Genomic DNA, 19,426 nt, shown 5'->3' with positions numbered 1-19,426 from the left:
GACCTTGGCAGTCAGGACATTTGGGAGGTGGGAGGGCTTGTTGCTAGGAGGCGTGGCATGGCAACAGCTGACCTCCAATCAAGTTGCAGGAAAGCAGAGTCCACCAATGGACCGGCAAAGAGAAGTTGACTGACAGGCTTGGCAGGAGCCAGGGTTGGCTGATGCAGCACCAGGGGTATAAAAGGCAGAGCAGCCATTTTGTAGTTGCGCACATGGCGGGTTAGTCCCATGTTCCCAGCGCTGTAATTTTTCCTTATTTAGTCCTTTGTTGTATTTCTTAAGGTTTAATAAGCCTTTTAAAATTTTAAAGTGAGCATAGTTTCTCACACGGTTGCATCATGTACAAATATACAAGTTCTAACTAAGTCAATCAACATGACCCACCAGAGAACTTCAAAGGGCGGGTGTGAAAGTGGGCTGGACCTTTTGTGAAATGTACTGTAAACATTTGTTCCAGTATGTTTGATTCTCAATTTACAATGAAGAAGGGTTCATTCATCTGCAGAGGAATTGCTTAATGGCCTCTGTACACCAGAACTTTTATTAATATAACAGTGTCACATTTCATGGCAAGGGCAGAGCTGCTGAGAGGTTGAGGAAGTGGCACTTTGAATAAAATTCTATTCTAATGGCCAGGATTAAATTTTGTATTGACTTCACACTAATTTACCTCTGCCCCAAATATATATACCCAAATGGAGCCATTACAGAGCAGCTCCTTTAGTTGGTTTGTCCTTTAGTGTTTACAAGATCCATGTATCAGTGTTTTGTGTAAGTGCTCCTGGCATTTGAGGTATTTTCCTCTTCTGGGGAAAAGAATCCACGGCAGCAACAAGATAATTTGTCTTGCTACAGCTTGACATGTGTGGTGAATCAGATATGTATGTTATACTATTTATTATATAAATTAAAATAATGTCAAATATACATAATGCGCATGCATAAAAAAATGTGTGAGTATGATTATACCTAGAGATAATATTCCAGGCTTGTCTTGGGGTGAGGCTAAGGTTTTCCCTTTGCCTGGCTGGTAGGAAAGCTCCTTTCCCAGTGGTTGCTCTGAGGTTTTACATGACCAGAAGAAACACTGTAAAAAGGAGAGTGTGTTCAGAAGCTGCGTTTATTCCTACTCTCCCTGCTTTCTGCCCCTACTCCTCTCCCTCTTTCAATGCTGCAAGTTCACAAGTTGTTTTCCTTTATCCAGGCCACTAATGGGCAGGGAAAAGGCACCAGACTTAATCCATAAAGGATTAATATTACCTGCAGCATCTTCAGCCTTCCTTGCTCTGTGTCTCAGATAGCATGGAATTAAAGAGTGGCTATTAAAAATTAATAAAGCTGCACAGATGGTTATCAAGTGCTGATAATTGTGTCTGAGAAAAAACCTTCAGTATCATTTCCAACATTTCTGTGAAGGAGTGACCAAGTTAGAATTTTCCTCAGCAGTGGAATATTCCAAGTCCAGCAAAAGCTCAAAGAGTCGACCGTTTTAAAGGCTCAATTTTGCATGTGGAGCGTTTCCAATTTGCAGTAAGAGTCCGGAACACCTTCGCAGAAAGAATAATGGGACTGCTTTTTGGGATCTCAGTGGGATAGGTTTGTGAAGAGTTCATCATGGAAGTTTTATAGGCGTAGATTAAAGAAACAACGTGCGTGATAGATTGGAGTGTGGTAAAAAGAGCTGGGTGCTGTGACATCCATGTTGATCAAGTGTGAGGGTACAGACCCTGAACGTGTCCCTGATTCCCAGGGTTATTTAAAATAGGACATACTGTCCTCTGCAGCCAACATTTCAGAGGAGAAATCTGTCAGGAATTGCCAGAAGCCTAAGGAGCTGTGTAGTGAATCCATTTGTACTCCCAAGTGCTGATAAAGATGTAAATGCAGTCCCGTTGTTTTCAAGTCTTTAAACTGAGGAAGCACTTTGATAAGCTGATTACTTTAACTGCTGGAGAAGGTGGGTCTTGATCACATCACCCTTCCTTCCATTCCATCAACTCAGGCAATTGGATTGATGCTGCTGTGGGATAATTTGTTTAGAATCTTTTTATTCAGCTGCAATATGGTCAAACCTCAGCACCTAGAAATCCTCAGGAAAACTGTATTGAGCCTTTTTCAAAATCATGACATGGATTTAAAAAATTGAGAGTTTTATTTCTTTTTCTTTTTTTGATTTGCATTTTGTTTCTGAGTTGCACAACTTGGTTTCCTCTGCTTTAAATTAAATGGGAAACCTCTCCTGTGGAGAGGTGGAGCTGGGGCTATGAGGCCAAGTCTCTTCCTCTTGATGTGCAAAGGAGAATTGAAGCAGCAAATTTTTAGTCTTTCAACTCCCAAATTCTTTTAAACATCTATTGCAAAGGTGAGAGTGAGAGTCTTCTTTCTGAGCTGACATTGCACCTCTGTATTCTAAATCATGGCAATTTCATGCAGATTTTTTTCAGCTCTCTGCAGCACCCAGCATTTTTCCCCTCCTGAGGACAGTGGGTGATGTGTAGGGTGGGAATGACGCAGACCCAGTGAGCAGCATTTCTCTGGGGCATTGTGACTTTCAGTTTTGAGGCTTTTTTGAGGAATTTTCTCTGGGATGGGTTTTTTATTGGAGCAGAAATATGATCACAAAGCTGGGGATGAAATTATATGGGCTATAATTCCTAACCCAGCTGTGCCATTAACTGCAGTGTTAATTACTTCATCCTTAACCCTCTTGGAGAGAACAAAGCAGAGTTAAATGACTTGGCCCAGTGTCAAGCAGCATGCTGGGGTTTCAGAACTTCACATCTTGGATCTGAAGCAAAGGAGTTTTATTAACCAGCTTTGACCAGGCGTTTCAGCCAAGTGGTGCATAAATCAGCAGGGTTAGAAACCAACCCTTTTTGCCCATGCTGATTATCAAAATGCTTATCCTAAATACGTAAGTGGTGATCTATTAAGGGAATAAAAGCTTGCCTGAATATCATGTTTAGTGAAACTGAAATGGGTGATACCAGACTTTGAACAGGCCTTCGGTACTTCAAGTCTATGCCATAATCTCTGCAAAGGCACATTTATACAAACAGAAGGTAAAGAAAAAAATACAAATCTACAGAGTGCTGTCATGTGGAGGGGCTGAGGAGCTCTTAGGAATTCTTTCTCAGTTTTCATTTTGAGCCTCTGGTCTTTGTGCAGGCTTGGGATAACCTTCACAGGGTATTGGGAAGATGGCTCCTCATCTGAAGAAAAGTTTTGCTTGGTCACATCAGGCTGATTTGAGGTGCTCACTCTTCAGGTAGGATCAGAAAGGGATGAGAGCTGATGGATGCAGAGTCAGACTAGGATTTGAAAACTGTAATTCCCATTTCAGGCAAAACCTTCTGAAAGGAGGAGGAATCCTGAAAGGAGGAAGTGTCTATTTCTCCTTATATATATGTTGTTTCTCCTTACAAACGTATGTTTCTCTTGCTGTTTGTCCGGGCAATAGGAGCCATTTTTCTGAAGTGGACTGAAAATCACTCCTCTGCATTTTTCTGTGTTGTGAGACTTGCAAATTGTGCAGTGATTAAACAAAATTATCCACTGATTGGTTAGGAAGTGCAGATTTCTCTCCACCAGATTTATGCTCTTGTCCTGCTTGTATAATGAGGAAGTGGGAGAAACTCAGGAGTCTGTGGGATTTCTGGGTGTGTAAAATCATTTTATGTTATCACATAACTGAGCACTCTAACAGACTGGGTGTGAGAAGAATTGTCACTAAATATCCAATTTCTGTCTTCCTTTCCAGAATGATGAAGTCCTCTGTCCACGCAGAAGAAGATGACTTTGTTCCAGAGCTGCAGAGGAGCATCCATCCCAGGGAGAGGCCGGACTGGGAGGAGACGCTCAGCGCCATGGTAAAACACCTGCGCTACATCTTCTCTTCCCATTATTTTCTGTTCTGAACACTGTACTCCTCTATTCCATTTGTACTCCCCGGGTTTCAGCTTTTTAAATGGATTGCACAATACTTTGAACAAGGCCAAAATGATTCCCTTCCTCTAGCAGTTTATCAAGGAGAGGGAAGGAGCTTTCACAACGCTTCTGCCCTATTAATATGTGCCCCAAAGCAGGTCTCATAACCAATTAAAAGGTCCATAATGTCACAACGATTTTCAGTCTGCATTAACCTCTTTTTCAGCAAGACTTCTGAGCATGAAGGGAACTTCTTGTAAAAACATGCTCTTTGAAGCATGCAGCATTGTGAAGAAATGAGATTTTAGCAAAATGCTGGCTAGGTCTACATAAATAAAACCTGAGCCTGAGAGCAAACCTGCCATCGGAGGGACCAGAGCTGCAGAAAAGCACACACAAAGGTGCTGTTCTCATTTCAGACAAGGCACTCAAGTGGGCAGTGGGCCACAGACAACTGGATTACCTTAATATACATGGGGGTTTTTGCAGCCACAGCTTCTCTGGGCCCCTGTGCCAGGGCCTCCCCACCATCCCAGGGAAGAATTCCTTTCCAATATCCCATCTAACCCTGTCCTCAGCAGTGGGAAGCCATTCCCCCCAGTCCTGTCACCCTCTGCCTGTATAAAGTCTCTCACCTATTTATGAGCCCCTAAGGAGGGGCTCTGAGGTCTCCCTGGAGCCTTCTCCAGGTGAACATCCCCAGCTCTCCCAGTCAATTTTTGCACTTTTAATTCTGTAATTTTTTTCCTTCCTCACGTGTGGCTGTTTTTGCCTTCTCTCCACATTGGCCACAGTTGGGAGCACTGTCTGCTCCCATCAGTGTTGCTCAGGCAGCAGCACTTGCACCCAGCTCAGAGCTTCCCACCCCCTGAAGTCTGGTGGGAGTCATTGTGTGACACCTTGCTGCTGTCTGTGACCTCCAGGTGTGTCTCAGAGCTGTCAGGCTGTAATTCAGTGTCCTCACCTGTGACAAAGGTTTCCTGGCATATCTCATTTGGTGTTGTTTTTTTCTCCTGGTTGATTTGCAGTGAAGGGAATGTTCACCTGCTTGAGGCTGTTGTGCTCATGGATACTGCTCAGTGTTTATTTTATCCTGCATCATGCTTCTTTCACTGCCCAATTAAATCACATTTCGAAACGTGTCCTCTTGCACAGCTCTGTGCCAGCTATGCCAAAATTGACTGGTCCAGTGGAGAAGAGATTCAGAGGGAGCTAAACAGGGAAATTCCCAGCTGGGATTGCTGCACAGTGATTTGGTGTGATGAAGGACAGCAAAGCTACTGAACCTGTATTTAGAGTGGCTGGATTTGTGCTCACAGTGTTCATTTGACCTCAGGGTCCTGTGAATACAGTGTAAAGAAAAAGGAGAAAAACCTCTCTTGCTTGTGTTTACCGTATTGAACAAATCAAATTTCCACTTCCAACCTCTGCCTTACCTCTGGTCAGGGGCAATATTTTGATGTAAATACTTGCAGGACCTTGTTCAGCAGTGACAGTGATCTCTGTTTAACCAGCATACCTTCAATATTCTTTTCCCTGATCATTTGAAGCCTGAGATTTCTTCCGTCCCTCTATTCCTTCACTTTGAATTTTTATCAGCCTCTGCTCCAGCCTTGTCCCAGAGATTGCTCTTTCCATGGTATGTGACTCTCTCAGAGTGCCAAAGTACATTTAATTTTTGGTTAGTGGTTGTTGGAGATGCAGATTTTAGGTTTTGTCATTACTTGAAGCCCCATGACCCAGGGAATGGAGGATGCAGGGTTGGAGAAGTTGTTCCCTCCACTGGTTCTCCTGGCTGCTGCTGGAGCCCTGATGGGCACCAGGCTGGGACACCTCACATGAATTTCACCTTCTGCCAGGTGAGCAAAGGCTGAGACAAGGGACTCTGTGGAGAGCCTGGGGAGTCCTGGCACTTGTCTCCTGAACTTTGCCTTGGTACATGCTTTTATTAAGAAAAGTCAATTTATGCATTTACAATTACATGAACAAGTTGTCCCTACTCTTCTTCCCCACTTTTATCCATAATATTTTTCAAAGAGCTTATTAATAATTTTTATAAGTGCTTTGTTTCCAGAGCTTTTTCTAAACAAGAAGTAAACTGAAGGCCTTTCTAAATGTGTGGAGGTTGAATGTCCTCCTATACTGTAAATATAAGGTGACAGAAACTCTTACTTTTAGTGTTTCTCTCATTGTCAGTTCATTCTGGGCACCTGAGTAGCTTCAGCCCTTTGTTTGATGCAACTTCTTTTGTCTTCTTTAGTTTATTATTTATACTTTCCTCTGCTTTTTAACACTGCTTGTTTTGTGTTTGTGGTTTAGCAGGAGGAAAAGTGATTCTGGGTTGGATACATGGTTTGTTTGGGGGGAATCCCAGAATTGTGAAAGGGTTTGGGTTGGAAGAGACTTTAAAGCTCATCCAGTCCCACCCCCATGCCATGTGCAGGGGCACCTTCCACTATTCCAGGTTGCTCCAGGCCCCATCCAGCCTGGCACTGGACACTTCCAGGGATGGGACATCTCCTCCTCGGTATTTCTGGTGCAATTCTGTGTTGTAGGTGAGGTCCAGGCTGATGGAGAGGCAGCCCTGGCTGGACAGAGTTCCCAAGAGCTGGGTAATGAGGCAGCTGCCTGTGTGCTCCTCAGGTATTGCTATATTTTGTATTCTCCCCCGACTCATGCTCTGTATTTTTAGAATTTGGGTGCATTAGACACAATTTTGTGGCTGTCTCAGCCCCCAATTCCCACTGTGCTGCACCTGCTGGGTAACCTTCACACATCCTGGGATTTCTGCCTCTGCTCCACTTCAGAAAATGCAGTTGATGATATTGACTTTCTTCATAGAACACCTCTATTCTGGGGCTGCAAAGCCTTGTGTGAGCCAAGGAAAATTGCAGTTTATGGATTTTCCAACATTTCTCCAAGACAGTAATGTTATTTTAAAGGAAAGGGTTATCTTTTCCTTGTCAGACCCTGCTGAGTGCTCTATTTGTGAGTTACAAGAAATGAAGTTGTGAAAGAGTCTTTATATAATATTTCTCACATGAGCCTACAAAACAGCTGTCCTCAGCCTGCATTAACTTTAGCATAAATTGATATTTGTGCTTAATATTACATTAACCACATGTTACTGACCTCTTGAGTTACTCCCTTTACCTCTTGATGAGTTCAGGCAGTTGCACAGTTAGCACTGAACCAATGGCTCTCCTCCATCAGGCTGCTGTGCGTACAGACCCTCTGTTCCTGCTGCCTTTGTCTTCCACTTGTCTGAATTTGGTGGGGAAGCAGGATTAAAATGCTAAGATAAATACAAAAATTTTCATTTATGCACCCATTGCAAATGTGGTGACACAGAACGATGCCACGTGGAGCTGCATTCACCTGACACTGGAGATCAGGGGAATTCACTCAAAAAAAGGATGTGGAGCTGCTGGAGCCAGTCCAGAACAGCCCATGGAGATGCTCCAGGGCTGGAGCCCCTCTGCTCTGGAGCCAGGCTGGGAGAGCTGGGGGTGCTCACCTGGAGAGGAGAAGGCTCCAGGGAGAGCTCAGAGCCCCTGCCAGGGCCTGAAGGGGCTCCAGAAGAGCTGGAGAGGGACTGGGGACAAGGGATGGAGGGACAGGACACAGGGAATGGCTTCCACTGCCAGAGGGCAGGGCTGGATGGGAGATTGTGCAGGAATTGTTCCCTGGGAGGGTGGAGAGGCCCTGGCACAGGGTGCCCAGAGCAGCTGTGGCTGCCCCTGGATCCCTGGCAGTGTCCAAGGCCAGGCTGGACAGGGCTTGGAGCAGCCTGGGATGGTGGAAGGTGTCCCTGCCATGGCAGGGGTGAGAGGAGTTGGGCTTTAAGATCCTGTCCAACTCAAGCCTTTCTGTGATTCTCTACATGCTTCTGAAAAAGTCACTTTTCCTGCACTTTTCCAATTCCTTCAGCTTTGGAAGCCTTCAGAATATGAGTCTCTAATCCCATGAAAGGTTCCCTTTCCCCCAGAGTGCACCTCTGGCTGGAATCTCATGGGATCTGGGAGTTCTGTTGTCGTTAACAGGGCCATGAGGGGGGCTGGAGTCAGGTGTTACTTGTGTAGAACCAGGGTGCCTGGAAAAGGGGAACCTCTAAATTACAGACAGAAAACTCTCACGAATCTCTGAATTTGACAAGTGCACAAGAAGGCAGCACCTGCAGTTGGTGCCCATCATCATTTTTTTTTTAGGCTTATGCTGATGGAATTTTCTTAGAAGAAATGCAAGCCTATATGCTTTAGAAAGGCACAGGGTTAGAGGCTGTCCTGTGAAGTCCCTGGAATAATCTTAGTTCTTAGGTCAGAGGGATTCTGAGATTTGTATTTTCAGCATTTAATGCCAGATAGGGAAGGTACCATGGCTTGTGAAGGTAATGAAGGCTTTTTAATGAGACCTCAATATATCACTGTTAAATCTGGGACATGAGTGAGGAGAAAACTATTTTTAAATGCAATTATAAATGTGTGCAGAGATTAGTGCATTGTAAGGGTTTAAAGAAAGATTTTTATGTCCTTAATGTTTGTTTCTCATTCTTTGTACAGCACTTGGCCAGTGTTGCCCCAGGTCTTGAGTGGAGCTTCTGCAAGAATAGATGGCAAAAATAGAATACAAGGGGCTTCTTTTTTAATTAGTGTTAGTTCGTTAGTTGGTTTTTAGTTCACAAAACATCAGGCCTATTTCTGATGCAGGTTAACATGAATACTTCCAGGAGCTGTGGAAAAATCTGACTAAAAAGGGAATGTGGTGAATCCATTTGCTCAGCCCTGTAAGCTGTAGTGATTTCCAGACAGTGGTTTACTGAAATGATCTAATTTTAGCTTCTCAGATACGTAGATATAATACCCTTAAACATGTTAAAATTGATATTTTGGATTTTTTTCCCTGTGTCTCTTCATGCTTTGTATGTGTGTGAACCAACACTGGAATTTTACAGCTGAGGATGTGGTTGGGAGCTCTGAAGTCACTGACAGAGTTTTATCAGGCTGATACTGTTCTCAGATGGGTTCCACCTCATGGAAAAAATTTCTTGGGGGAAAAATGTACTTTAGAACTCTGACTGCCCAGCTGCAAGTTCTTTTTAAAAGTCTAAAGTTTTAAGCTCTCAAGTGGAAGGGGAAGTTTTAGGGGATATGAAGCTGAAATTGTGTGGGTTTTAATGCTATTTTTTAAAGGGCTTGGATAATTCAGTAGAAATGGACTTTTGAATTGTGGAATTGCCTGAGCTGGAAGGGACTGATTGATTCCAGCTCCTGGCCCTGAATAGGAGGGCCAAGGATCCCAGCAATCCCTGTGCTGAGGGCATTGTCCAAGCTCTCCATAAGCTCTGACAGCATCAGAGCCTGACTTCGATGGTTCTCCATCTAAATACTCCAGCATTTGATGTCTGGCTATAAGTCTGAGGGATCACTGCCTTAAAGGCTGTGGAAAATGTTACCTGTAGGTTTGGATGTTTGTTTTGTGCTGCTGAAGCTCTTGGCTTGCCTGGATTAGGGAGCCAGAAGTGTGTTAATCTTGCAGGAACTGCAGTGTGCTCTGTGTGCAGCTCTGGGCAGCGTTTTCATGTGAATTGCTGCAGGCTGGGGAGTAGGGATAACAGAGGTAAGGGTGGGGTCGAAGTGAGAGTCCAGGAAGTGTGGACAACACAGGCACTGATCTGACAGAAATGTTTTGGGACAGGCCAGCACACCAGGCGGGCATCAGGTGCAGTAATATTTTGTCAAAGCAGTTCTGGTCTGGCATTGCACCAGTAACCTGTATTTCCTTTTCAATACACATAACTTGCTTTTCCTTGTTATTGCTGCATGAATCTAGCATTATTTTCCTTCATTAAGCTTTTGGCAAGGGTTTCTGTTGCTGTGAGGTTCTTTCTCTGCCTCTTGGTTAGAGGGGCCTTTTCATTTCACAGGCTGGCTCCCAGCACAAACTTGTCCCTGAGAATCTTCAGAAACTGGGGCAATCACTTAATTGGCACATTGGCTTCCATTTGAATTTGCCAATTAAATAAGTTCAATTAATCCAGAATGGATACTGTATTTTTGGCAGGAAGTATTAATTCATAGCAATCATTTAGTTTTCATAGGCAAGAGCAGCAGTCGTTTCTGGTTACATTTACAGCCTTTCAAGTGTGTGCACTCTGGCACTGCAGTGGTGAGCCAGGAGATCCAAATTATGTTTTGTAAATATCTGTTTGAAAGTCTGTTTCTATTCAGCAAAATGAAGGAATGATTTAGAATTTGCTAAGGCTGGATCAGTGCAGTTTGTTGTGCACCATGGTCACCAATTTTAATGCACCCTGTTTGTAATTTCTTTCCTAATTCTGGCTCAGCCAGGCTGCTGTTGCTGGTGGTGCTGTTCCCGTGGTGCTTGGGGGTGCTGTTGTTGTTACTCCAGATTATTCCCTACCCTGAGCTCTGGAGTCAGGATTACATTGTCATGACCCTCCACCTCTTTCCCTCCCACCCTGTTCCAAAGCTGATCTCTTTCTGTGCCCATTTTGTTGTCAGATTATAGGAAATGCCACAGTTGTTTGAAATGTATTTATTTGGGAGATAAAACTTATAATTTGTCAATCACTTTTCCCTAGTCCCAGCTGCTTTAAAAAAAGGTGGAACATATAGGAAGGAAAAGAAGTCTCTTATTAATAAGTGGGTTTTTTTTTTTGAAGGTTATCAGCAGTCTGCTCATCCATCCCCTTTCATTTCCCACCCCAATTTAAGCCCAAGAGACAAACAAATCATGTCAGAGTTGGTCTTTCTGAAGGTTGTAGGCATTACTGTTTTTTTATTTTGCCATATTTCAGCCTTCTTAATTATAAAATGATCAATTATTCCATGAACATGTTGGTAACCATTAGCCTGACTTTTTAATATAAATCATTCCCTCAGTTTCTGCCTTGCTGCACAGTATTGGTCGCTGCTGTGTTGGTAGAAGACTGCACAATGTTTTTTGAGATTTGATTAAATACCGTGGTTTGGCAGGGCATAAATTGCCAGAGCACAGATTATTCATGAAATCATGGAATGGTTTGGCTTGGAAGGAACCTTAGAGCACATCCAGTGCCACCCCTGCCATGGCAGGGACACCTTCCACTGTCCCAGGTTGCTCCAAGCCCTGTCCAGCCTGGCCTTGGGCACTGCCAGGGACCCAGGGGCAGCCACAGCTGCTCTGGGCACCCTGTGCCAGGGCCTGCCCACCCTCCCAGGGAACAATTCCTGCACAATCTCCCATCCAGCCCTGCCCTCTGGCAGTGGAAGCCATTCCCTGTGTCCTGTCCCTCCATCCCTTGTCCCCAGTCCCTCTCCAGCTCTTCTGGAGCCCCTTCAGGCCCTGGCAGGGGCTCTGAGCTTTCCCTGGAGCCTTCTCCTCTCCAGGTGCGTACCCCCAGCTCTCCCAGCCTGGCTCTACGGCAGAGGGGCTCCAGCCCTCAGAGCATCCCTGTGGTCACTATTCACCTTCCCAGCTCTTGCAGCATCAAGTGTCCTGTTGTGACCTCACCTGAGTGACACCAGGTCATTTCTGGAGAGCAGTGTTGCTTCCTGTTTCCAGCAGTGTCACCTTTCCTGGTGGCAGGTAAGAGGGAGGAGTCCCAGCCCATTTGTGGAGCCTGGTGTGTGATCCTAGGCCGAGCTTTCCCCGTACCCTTGGACAGGGTTGATGAAGTGACTCTTGTGTTGTGTTGGTCAGAGGTTTATGGACAGTGTACGGTATAAAGTTCGTGCTACAGGCAGACACATTCCTCACATTGCTGTGTTGTCACAAGGCTTTGGGCAGGGAGTGCAGTGGATCCCAGTTTTGTGCTCATGCCATTGGAAGCAGCTCTTTTCTGTAAACAAAAGCTGAGCCCAGGTTGGCTTAACACACAGAAATATAAATTCCTGTTAGTTGTACTGACTGAGTAGCTGGGGTTGAACATCAGGCTGCTGTTTTTTTCCAGCTTCCCCATTTTGCTTCTGCTGCACTGGGACAACTCCTGAGTTGCTAATCCGATTTATACCTATAACATAACATCACATTGTTATTTGCATAATCACTGGCTTTGGCCAGGGGACTTACCAGAGTGGGATTTGCTTGTTTGAGTCTGAATCCAGCCCGGTTGGGTTTTATGTGATGAGAAATTGCTTTCTACCATAACAACCCAAAGCTCCAATTGTCCTCTTATATCCAAGCCATGATTAGGATCCCCTCCTCCCTCTGTGCATCAAACAGTAGCTGGGATCTTTGGGGTCTTTTTTTTTTACCAACAAGAAACTGGAATCAAAAGAGTTGTTTTTATTAGATGTTCTATTTTCTGTGGCTTTTCTCTATAATTTATTTTGTAGGCTGTACAGAAGTAGGACTCTAACCCTGGCTGCCTTTCCCACGCATATTATATGCGGGATTTTTGTTCTTAAAGAAAGTACATTCCTGAGCCACTCTGCCATTGTGTGAGGCTGTGTACTGTACCCTGCAGCTCCTGGGCCCAGGGCTTTGGGAATGGTAATGAGGCTTCACTATAGGAATGTCAGATCCAAACTTAGGACTGTCAGGGAGTTATCATGCTAATGCTGCACTCAGTAGCTGATCGTTCACTTGTGCTTGATCGTATTCCTTTTAGCCCTAAAACTATGGATTCTGTGAAGGAAAACACAAGTGTGAGATGGTTTTGCTGAAAATCACCAGCACCTCTTGGGTGCACTGGATTCATGTGCAGATAATCAGCAAAAATCCATGTCTCTTTAAGGCTCATTTGGGAAATGTTACCATGGCACACAATCAGGCTGCTATGCAGAGGTGAATTTTGGTCACAGTGACAGTGGCAGTGCCAAAGGAGGTGCTCAGAGCTGCCAGGCTGCTTGTTCCATGTCTTGGATTCCACTTCAGTGGTTTTACATGGGAGCTGGAGAAGGTTTTACCCACACATCCGTGAGCTGCAGATCTTTAGTTGAAAACACAGTAGACAAATAGTTAAGAATTTGTTCTTTGCTGATTCCAGGCTGATCCTTTAAACGATGGTAGATGAATGCCCTGGACTAATTCCTCTGTGATGCTAAGTCTCCGGAATGAGAGGTTTCCCTAAATTTGCCAGCTCATGGCAATGTTTCAAAGTGTTGGGGGTTTTTTGTTTCGCTTTTTCTTATTTCTTCCCCTCCCTTCCCCTCCCCTCCCTTCCCCTCCCTTCCCCTCCCTTCCCTTCCCCTCCCTTCTCCTCCCTTCCCCTCCCTTCCCCTCCCTTCCCCTCCCTTCCCCTCCCTTCCCCTCCCTTCCCCTCCCTTCCCCTCCCTTCCCCTCCCTTCCCCTCCCTTCCCCTCCCTTCCCCTCCCTTCCCCTCCCTTCCCCTCCCTTCCCCTCCCCTCCCCTCCCCTCCCCTCCCCTCCCCTCCCCTCCCCTCCCCTCCCCTCCCCTCCCCTCCCCTCCCCTCCCCTCCCCTCCCCTCCCCTCCCCTCCCCTCCCCTCCCCTCCCCTCCCCTCCCCTCCCCTCCCCTCCCCTCCCCTCCCCTCCCCTCCCCTCCCCTCCCCTCCCCTCCCCTCCCCTCCCCTCCCCTCTTTAGTGGAGATACTGGGAGTATAAAAAACCACGTTCTGTGTGGTCCTGTAAAAAAAGAGAATAATTCCCTTTTATACGTGCCATGAAGTAAGCACTGGTTGGAGCAGTTCGGAATTGGAAATGTGGAAAATGGAATTAGAAGTTCTAAACTCACAAAACTATACACATTCAAATGTCTTTATTGAATGCAGATTTCTTAGAGGTGGGATTAAGAATGTGCATTGCCAATGTTCAAAGTTTCCTTACTGTAAGCACTTTTCATTTTTTCATTCCTTTTCTCTATCCCATTATCTCAGTTGCCATGAGATTTTAAAGGCATCTCTGGCTGGGTAAGTGTTTCTCTGCATTACACAAAAAGGTCAGTACTACCTGTAATTACCTAGGCCATCCTGGCTTTTAGCTCTACACCTAAAGCACCCCTCCAGCCAGAAAGGATATTTGCACTAAGGAAGGAGCTAAGTGATTACTTCAAATTAAAAAAAAAAAATAAAAATTAAAAGGTTCCAGTACTTCTCACTTGGGAAAACATCCTTGTGCTGGGTGTTATTGAATGTGCCCGTGCTGCACTCTGCTGATGAGAACATGAACAACACAAGATTACTCCTTAAAATAACAGAATCATGGGATGGTCTGTGTTGGAAAGGATCTTAAAGCCCATCCAGTCCCACCCCATGCCATGGGCAGGGACGCCTTCCCCCATCCCAGGGTGCTCCAAGCCCCGTCCAGCCTGGCCTGGACACTGCCAGGGACGCGGAGACCACAACCTCCCATGTCAGTTAAGAAATTCAGAATTAAAGAAATGTGTTTAATGTTATTTTTATCTTCTTTGGTAAAGCTGCTGTAGTATGACAAGCGCATATTTTTGTTTAAGGTGGCAGTGTCAAGGTGCCTAAACTGGGTGTTGCTGCTTTGTTTTAAATGTGTACAAATATCTTAAGCAGCTGTAAAAAATGTAGCTGCAATGTGCTAATGTGACAGAGTCATGTGTGTATGAAATGTATGAAAATACTGTATGAAGATACTTAAGAAATTGATTTGGTTCTACTAAATGAATCCACGGAAAGTGGTAACATGAAGAACTTGGCAAATATCTGCATTTCCATCATATTGCCCCTGTACCTCTGACATTTTGGGGTGAATGTTGTCTCTTCATCCATTCCCTTATATTTCTGCTGTTCAAAACAGTGACCCAGTTGTATCCTTGCTGTGCTCAGTACATCTGAATCCTTTTAGGGATAAATGTTGTGGAATTAGAGTCTTTCCTTCGGAATTATTTGGAGCAGGTTGGACACAGTGACTTTCCATTTAGTTTAGCATTCTCCCTTTCCTTTGTTGATTTATGTATTGTGGAGAACTAGGGTAGTTGTCACAACATTTGAAGGAAGAGCAGAAAGAACTTTGTCTTGCTGAAGTGTGATAAACGCTGCGGGGTCAAAGCTGAGATGGACCAAATTTCTTCCTTCTTTGTGCTCCAGGTGAGTTCCTAGGCAGTAATTCCTGAGAGCAGGTGCTGATGGAGCCATCACCTTCACCTCACAGGGAGCAAGGATTTTTGTGGGACACTTCCTTTTTACTGCTGCAGAGCAAACTCTCTGATGGGGTGGATGCTGAGCCAGCTCTGTGTAGTGAGTTGGTACTCAGAATTTGGGGCAGCTATTGATGTCCTTGTACATGAGCACCCACTTCAGACCTCTTCATTCCTCTTCCTGCCAAGTGAAGAAATTACTGCTCCCTGCAGAGTAATGACTTCTCCTGAAACAACATTTCTGTTCCCTGCTGTTCTCTAGCAAAAAAGTAACACTGAAGCAAAGCTTTAGTAGTTTTGAGAGCTCTAAAGGGGGTTTAGGGTTTTTTTCCTCCAAGAAAATCGAGGGGAAATGAAAATGATGTAAAGGAAAGACTGTCATGGAAACCAAGCAGCATTTGGTATCAGCTCTGCTGTTTTTAGAAACAAGGCCATGTGCTGACAGAATCCAGAGCAATCTGGTCTCTCCAAACTGGTTTTGGTGAGAGACTGACAGTAGAAATTGAATAAATGTTAGTGCCTGTCTAATAGTTATTCTTGCTTTGTGATAACCTTGGATTAAATTCCTGCCTTCAGAAGTCTCACCTGGATTCAGCCGCCTGCTGAGGTGTATCTGTGGTGCCTCCTCAGGGGTCTTTCTGTAGTCCTGTGGAAACCAGCTACAGGATTACTGGTGAGATTCCAGGGTTTCTTGTGGCATCCCAGAGTAAGTCAGAGGCAGCAGGAGAAAGGTTGTGGGTTCTGCACTGGTTCAATATTCTCCCCTGTCGAGGATACCAAGGTGGAAACTTCATCACGTTGTGTTCGCTGGACTTGTGTTGAGTTTTACACGTATTTTCAGATTGTGTTACGTCTCTACATGTGAGTGAGACAGGTTGACATGTTTTCTGATAAATGCAAGGAGACTTTCTAGGAGAAAATCCTTTCATATTATGCTGTGGAATCATTAGATATAAATTATTTATGACTACGGTTTTGTGTGCTAGAGAGCACAAAGCTGAAGTTTTCTAAATCATGTCTATAAATAAAAAGACTAGAAATTTCACATGCTTAAAGCTAAAGAGCCTGATTTGCGAGAGCGCTCAGATTCTGCTCTCAGATTCCCAGGGATATTAGGAGCAACCCTTAAATGTGTCCATGGCAGGGAATGGAGCTGGGAAGGGGCTGGAGCCCCAGGAGAGGCTCAGGGAGATGGGAGAGGGGCTCAGCCTGGAGAAAATGAGGCTCAGGGGGACTTTGTGGCTCTGCACAAGTCCCTGACAGGAGGGGACAGCCGGGGGAGCCGGGCTCTGCTCCAGGGAACAGGGACAGGAGAGGGAACGGCCTCAGGCTGGGCCAGAGGAGGCTCATGGTGGATATTGGGAAGAATTTCTTCCTGGAAAGGGAAGAAATCTGCCCAGGTCAGGGGTGGAGTCACTGACCCTGGGAGTGTTCAAAAAACATGTGCATGTGGAACCTTAGGACACTGTTTAGTGATGAGCACAGTGATGGCAGAGAGGTGTGGTCTGGGTCCTGAAGGCCTCTGCCACCTTTATCAATTCTGTGATGCTGTGATCAGTGGGAGGGCTGGACAGGCAGACAGGCTTTCTTCCTCTTCCTAGAGGAAGGGTTTAGTGAGATCTCCCTGCCTGGCAGTTCCTGCAGGTATCTGTGACAAAATACTGACTTCCTGCAATATTATTTCGACTACTACTGATACAAGTGCAGCTTTTTGGAAGGAGAATTTCTTGGTTCAGGTAAAGCTGGTGGTGTTGCCTCAAAGCCTTCCCTGCAGAGGTAAGAGACTGAGATTCCTGATAAATCAAATCTCTGAGTTCTGGATTGAGCTCTAATTTGTTTACCAAGTTTTGGACCAGAGCAGATTGATACTGCAGTGACATTCAGCTCTGAAAATGGGACTAAACAATTTGCATAAATAGATTTGCTCTGCAATTACCAGGTTTCTACAGCACAGCGATGCATAGAGAATAGGGAAGTGAGAAGCCACTGATGATGCCAGGTAGCTAATTTTCAGATGTAAATAATCCAACTGTTTCAAAATTATTTTTAAAATTAAATTACTGTAACACAGAGTACAAAAGATGACAAATCTCATTTGGAGGGTTGTGTTTGTGTTTTGAGGGGAGAGTGACCTGCATGCTATATGCCAAGTTTTGCATCAAAACACATACAAAATAGTGTATAAAATCTATTTTATGTTGCTGTGTATCTTTGGTTTGAATGGAAAGGAGTTGTGGATATTTAGGAGTAATACAGTTTCTAAAACTGCAGTAAGTTTCTTTTTTGGTATCCATCTCTTCACCAAGTTTTTTCCTCATGTTGGTACCTCTTAATAAGGATTTGAGTTTGCACAAGTTCTGTGCCCTTACCTTTCTGTGCTTTTGCCTCAACTGTGAGCCTTGGAGAGACTGTTGTTCTACAGCAGTCCGTGGAGCTCAGATCTAACTGGAAAAGCCCCCGGAGTTAACTACTGCCTTGCATCTCATTGTCATCCAGGTAAGTGGATGCAGGAAATGGGAGAGGCAGAAATCTAGCTCAGTTTGGACTTAATCTACTGAGAAGGAGAGGATAATACAGCCTTTCCAAGAGAGGTGCTGGCATTTTGGGCTCCCGGAGGTGTGAGTTTTGCCTACACTGCTTTGAGTCAGATCCAGGGAGGTCTCTGCCCACTGCTGCAAACTGGCTTGAAGCCCACATTTTCTGTCAGATTGTTTATCCATTTTTATATCCCACCAGCTCCTACTGCTGATGGAGAAGAAAAATTACTTTTCTTCCTACAGAAATTCTGTTCCTTAGAAAAATTAAGCAAGCACATCCAGCTTGGCCTAAAAGCAGCTTATTGGAATGGCACATTTATTCTTGTAATTAGTTATTTTCTTATGTAAAAGACCTGTGAGGTTTATTAAATTGGTGATCCTCTTAATGCTCAAATTCACAATGAGACTCTCAAGTGTCCTATTACATCCTGAAGTGATTATGTGCTCAGTAAGTCAGTCAGCCCAGGGTAGGTTTAAGTGCATAAACATTGTTCCTGTTTCCCTCTGGTGAGCGGCTGTGCTTGTTGTGCAGAACTGTGTGACAGGGGGGTCAGAGCGCTGCCTGTGGTCAGGGCTGTGGAGAGACAGTGACCTGGACTCAGATTTATTTAGTGGTGCTCAAAAGGTGGAGCTCACTCTGAGTAGATTTTTCAAGGGCAGTGCTGGAAGCACCAGGAGCTGGGTGGGTGGAGCTGCTGGAGGATGTCTGCAGCTTGGGCTCCTCAGAGCCCCTGTGTGCAGGGGAGTGGGTGCTCCTGCAGCCTGCGTGCCTTTGTCCAAAGGAGGCACCAGGATAATCAGAGGGATGGAGCAGCTCTGCTTTGAGGAGAGGCTGAGAGAATTGGGATTGTTCAGCCTGGAGAAGAGAAACTTTAGGGTGACCTAACTGTGGCCTTCCAGAGCCTGAAGGGGCTGAGAAGGAAGGTGGAGAGAGACTCTGGACAAGGACCTGGGGCAACAGGACAAGGGGAGTGGATTCAAACTGACAGAGAGTAGTTAGATGGGATGTTAGGAAGAAATTCTTCCCTGTGAGGGTGGGGAGGCCCTGGCACAGGGTGCCCAGAGTAGCTGTGGCTACCCCTGGATCCCTGGAGTGCCCAAGGCCAGGCTGGACAGGGCTTGGAGCAGCCTGGGACAGGGGAAAGTGTCCCTGCCCAGGGGAGGGGGTGGCATTGGATGATCTGTAAGGTTCCTTCCAACCCAAACCATCCCAGGACTCTCCTCCCGTTGTTTGAAGCAGGGGAATGGACCTGAAGTACCAGAGTGTCCGTGGTCACTGTAGCAGGCCCCTCACATGGATAATGTGGTTGTAGCCTTGCCCCTGTGCCTGTCTGGGGTACAGTGGGATGAATCCCTCTCTCTCTGGCACTGGTCTGCTTGATGGAAACAAGCTGGAGAATGACATTTACCTACTCACTGCAGCTCTCGGTGATGTGGTGAAGCTCAGGTACAGTGACCTGTGGCAGGGTGAAGTGGGAGCTTCAGGGAGGGGTGACAAAGATTGTCCTGGTGTTCATCCCACACATGGGCTGCTAGCTTGGGTTGTGGTGGGCCAACTGTAAAGTTTTGGGGATGGAGACCAATTTCTCCATATTTCACACTGCAGAATGCAGCTGTGTTCTGTTATCAGTCACAGCTTTGGGACAGATCCAACTCTTGTCAGAGATCTGCTGGACCAACTTAGAACCACCAGGACTGATATAACATCAGGGCAATCATCTGTTTGCTTCTGTCATTAGAAAGGGGATTTGATAGAATACTTTTTGGTTCTAGGCTTGTAAGAGAAGTAACACTGAAGTGTCTTTCTTCCTCTTGGTTCAGCATTCCCTCTTTGGGACATTTTTCATGATTTTAGTGCATTGTATAAAGCAGAAAAAGCTCATTCAGTTGCTGTGA

General features: G+C 45.3%; 1 protein-coding gene across 4 annotated transcripts in view; it reads left to right on the top strand.

Moving 5' to 3' along the window:
* The window catches only part of ARHGAP32 (Rho GTPase activating protein 32), a 239,395-nt gene that overhangs the window by 87,632 nt on the left and 132,337 nt on the right, over window positions 1–19,426 (top strand). For all 4 annotated transcript variants that reach the window (XM_063417974.1, XM_063417972.1, XM_063417971.1 and 1 more), the window contains exon 2: window positions 3,761–3,869. In XM_063417974.1, coding sequence (XP_063274044.1) covers window positions 3,762–3,869 — 108 coding nt within the window. In that variant the 5' untranslated portion in view covers window position 3,761. The remainder of the gene's footprint in view (window positions 1–3,760; window positions 3,870–19,426) is intronic.

Source organism: Prinia subflava, chromosome 22, assembly GCF_021018805.1.
Source record: "Prinia subflava isolate CZ2003 ecotype Zambia chromosome 22, Cam_Psub_1.2, whole genome shotgun sequence".
Lineage (NCBI taxonomy): Eukaryota > Metazoa > Chordata > Aves > Passeriformes > Cisticolidae > Prinia > Prinia subflava.
This window is presented reverse-complemented; position numbering and strand designations above follow the sequence as displayed.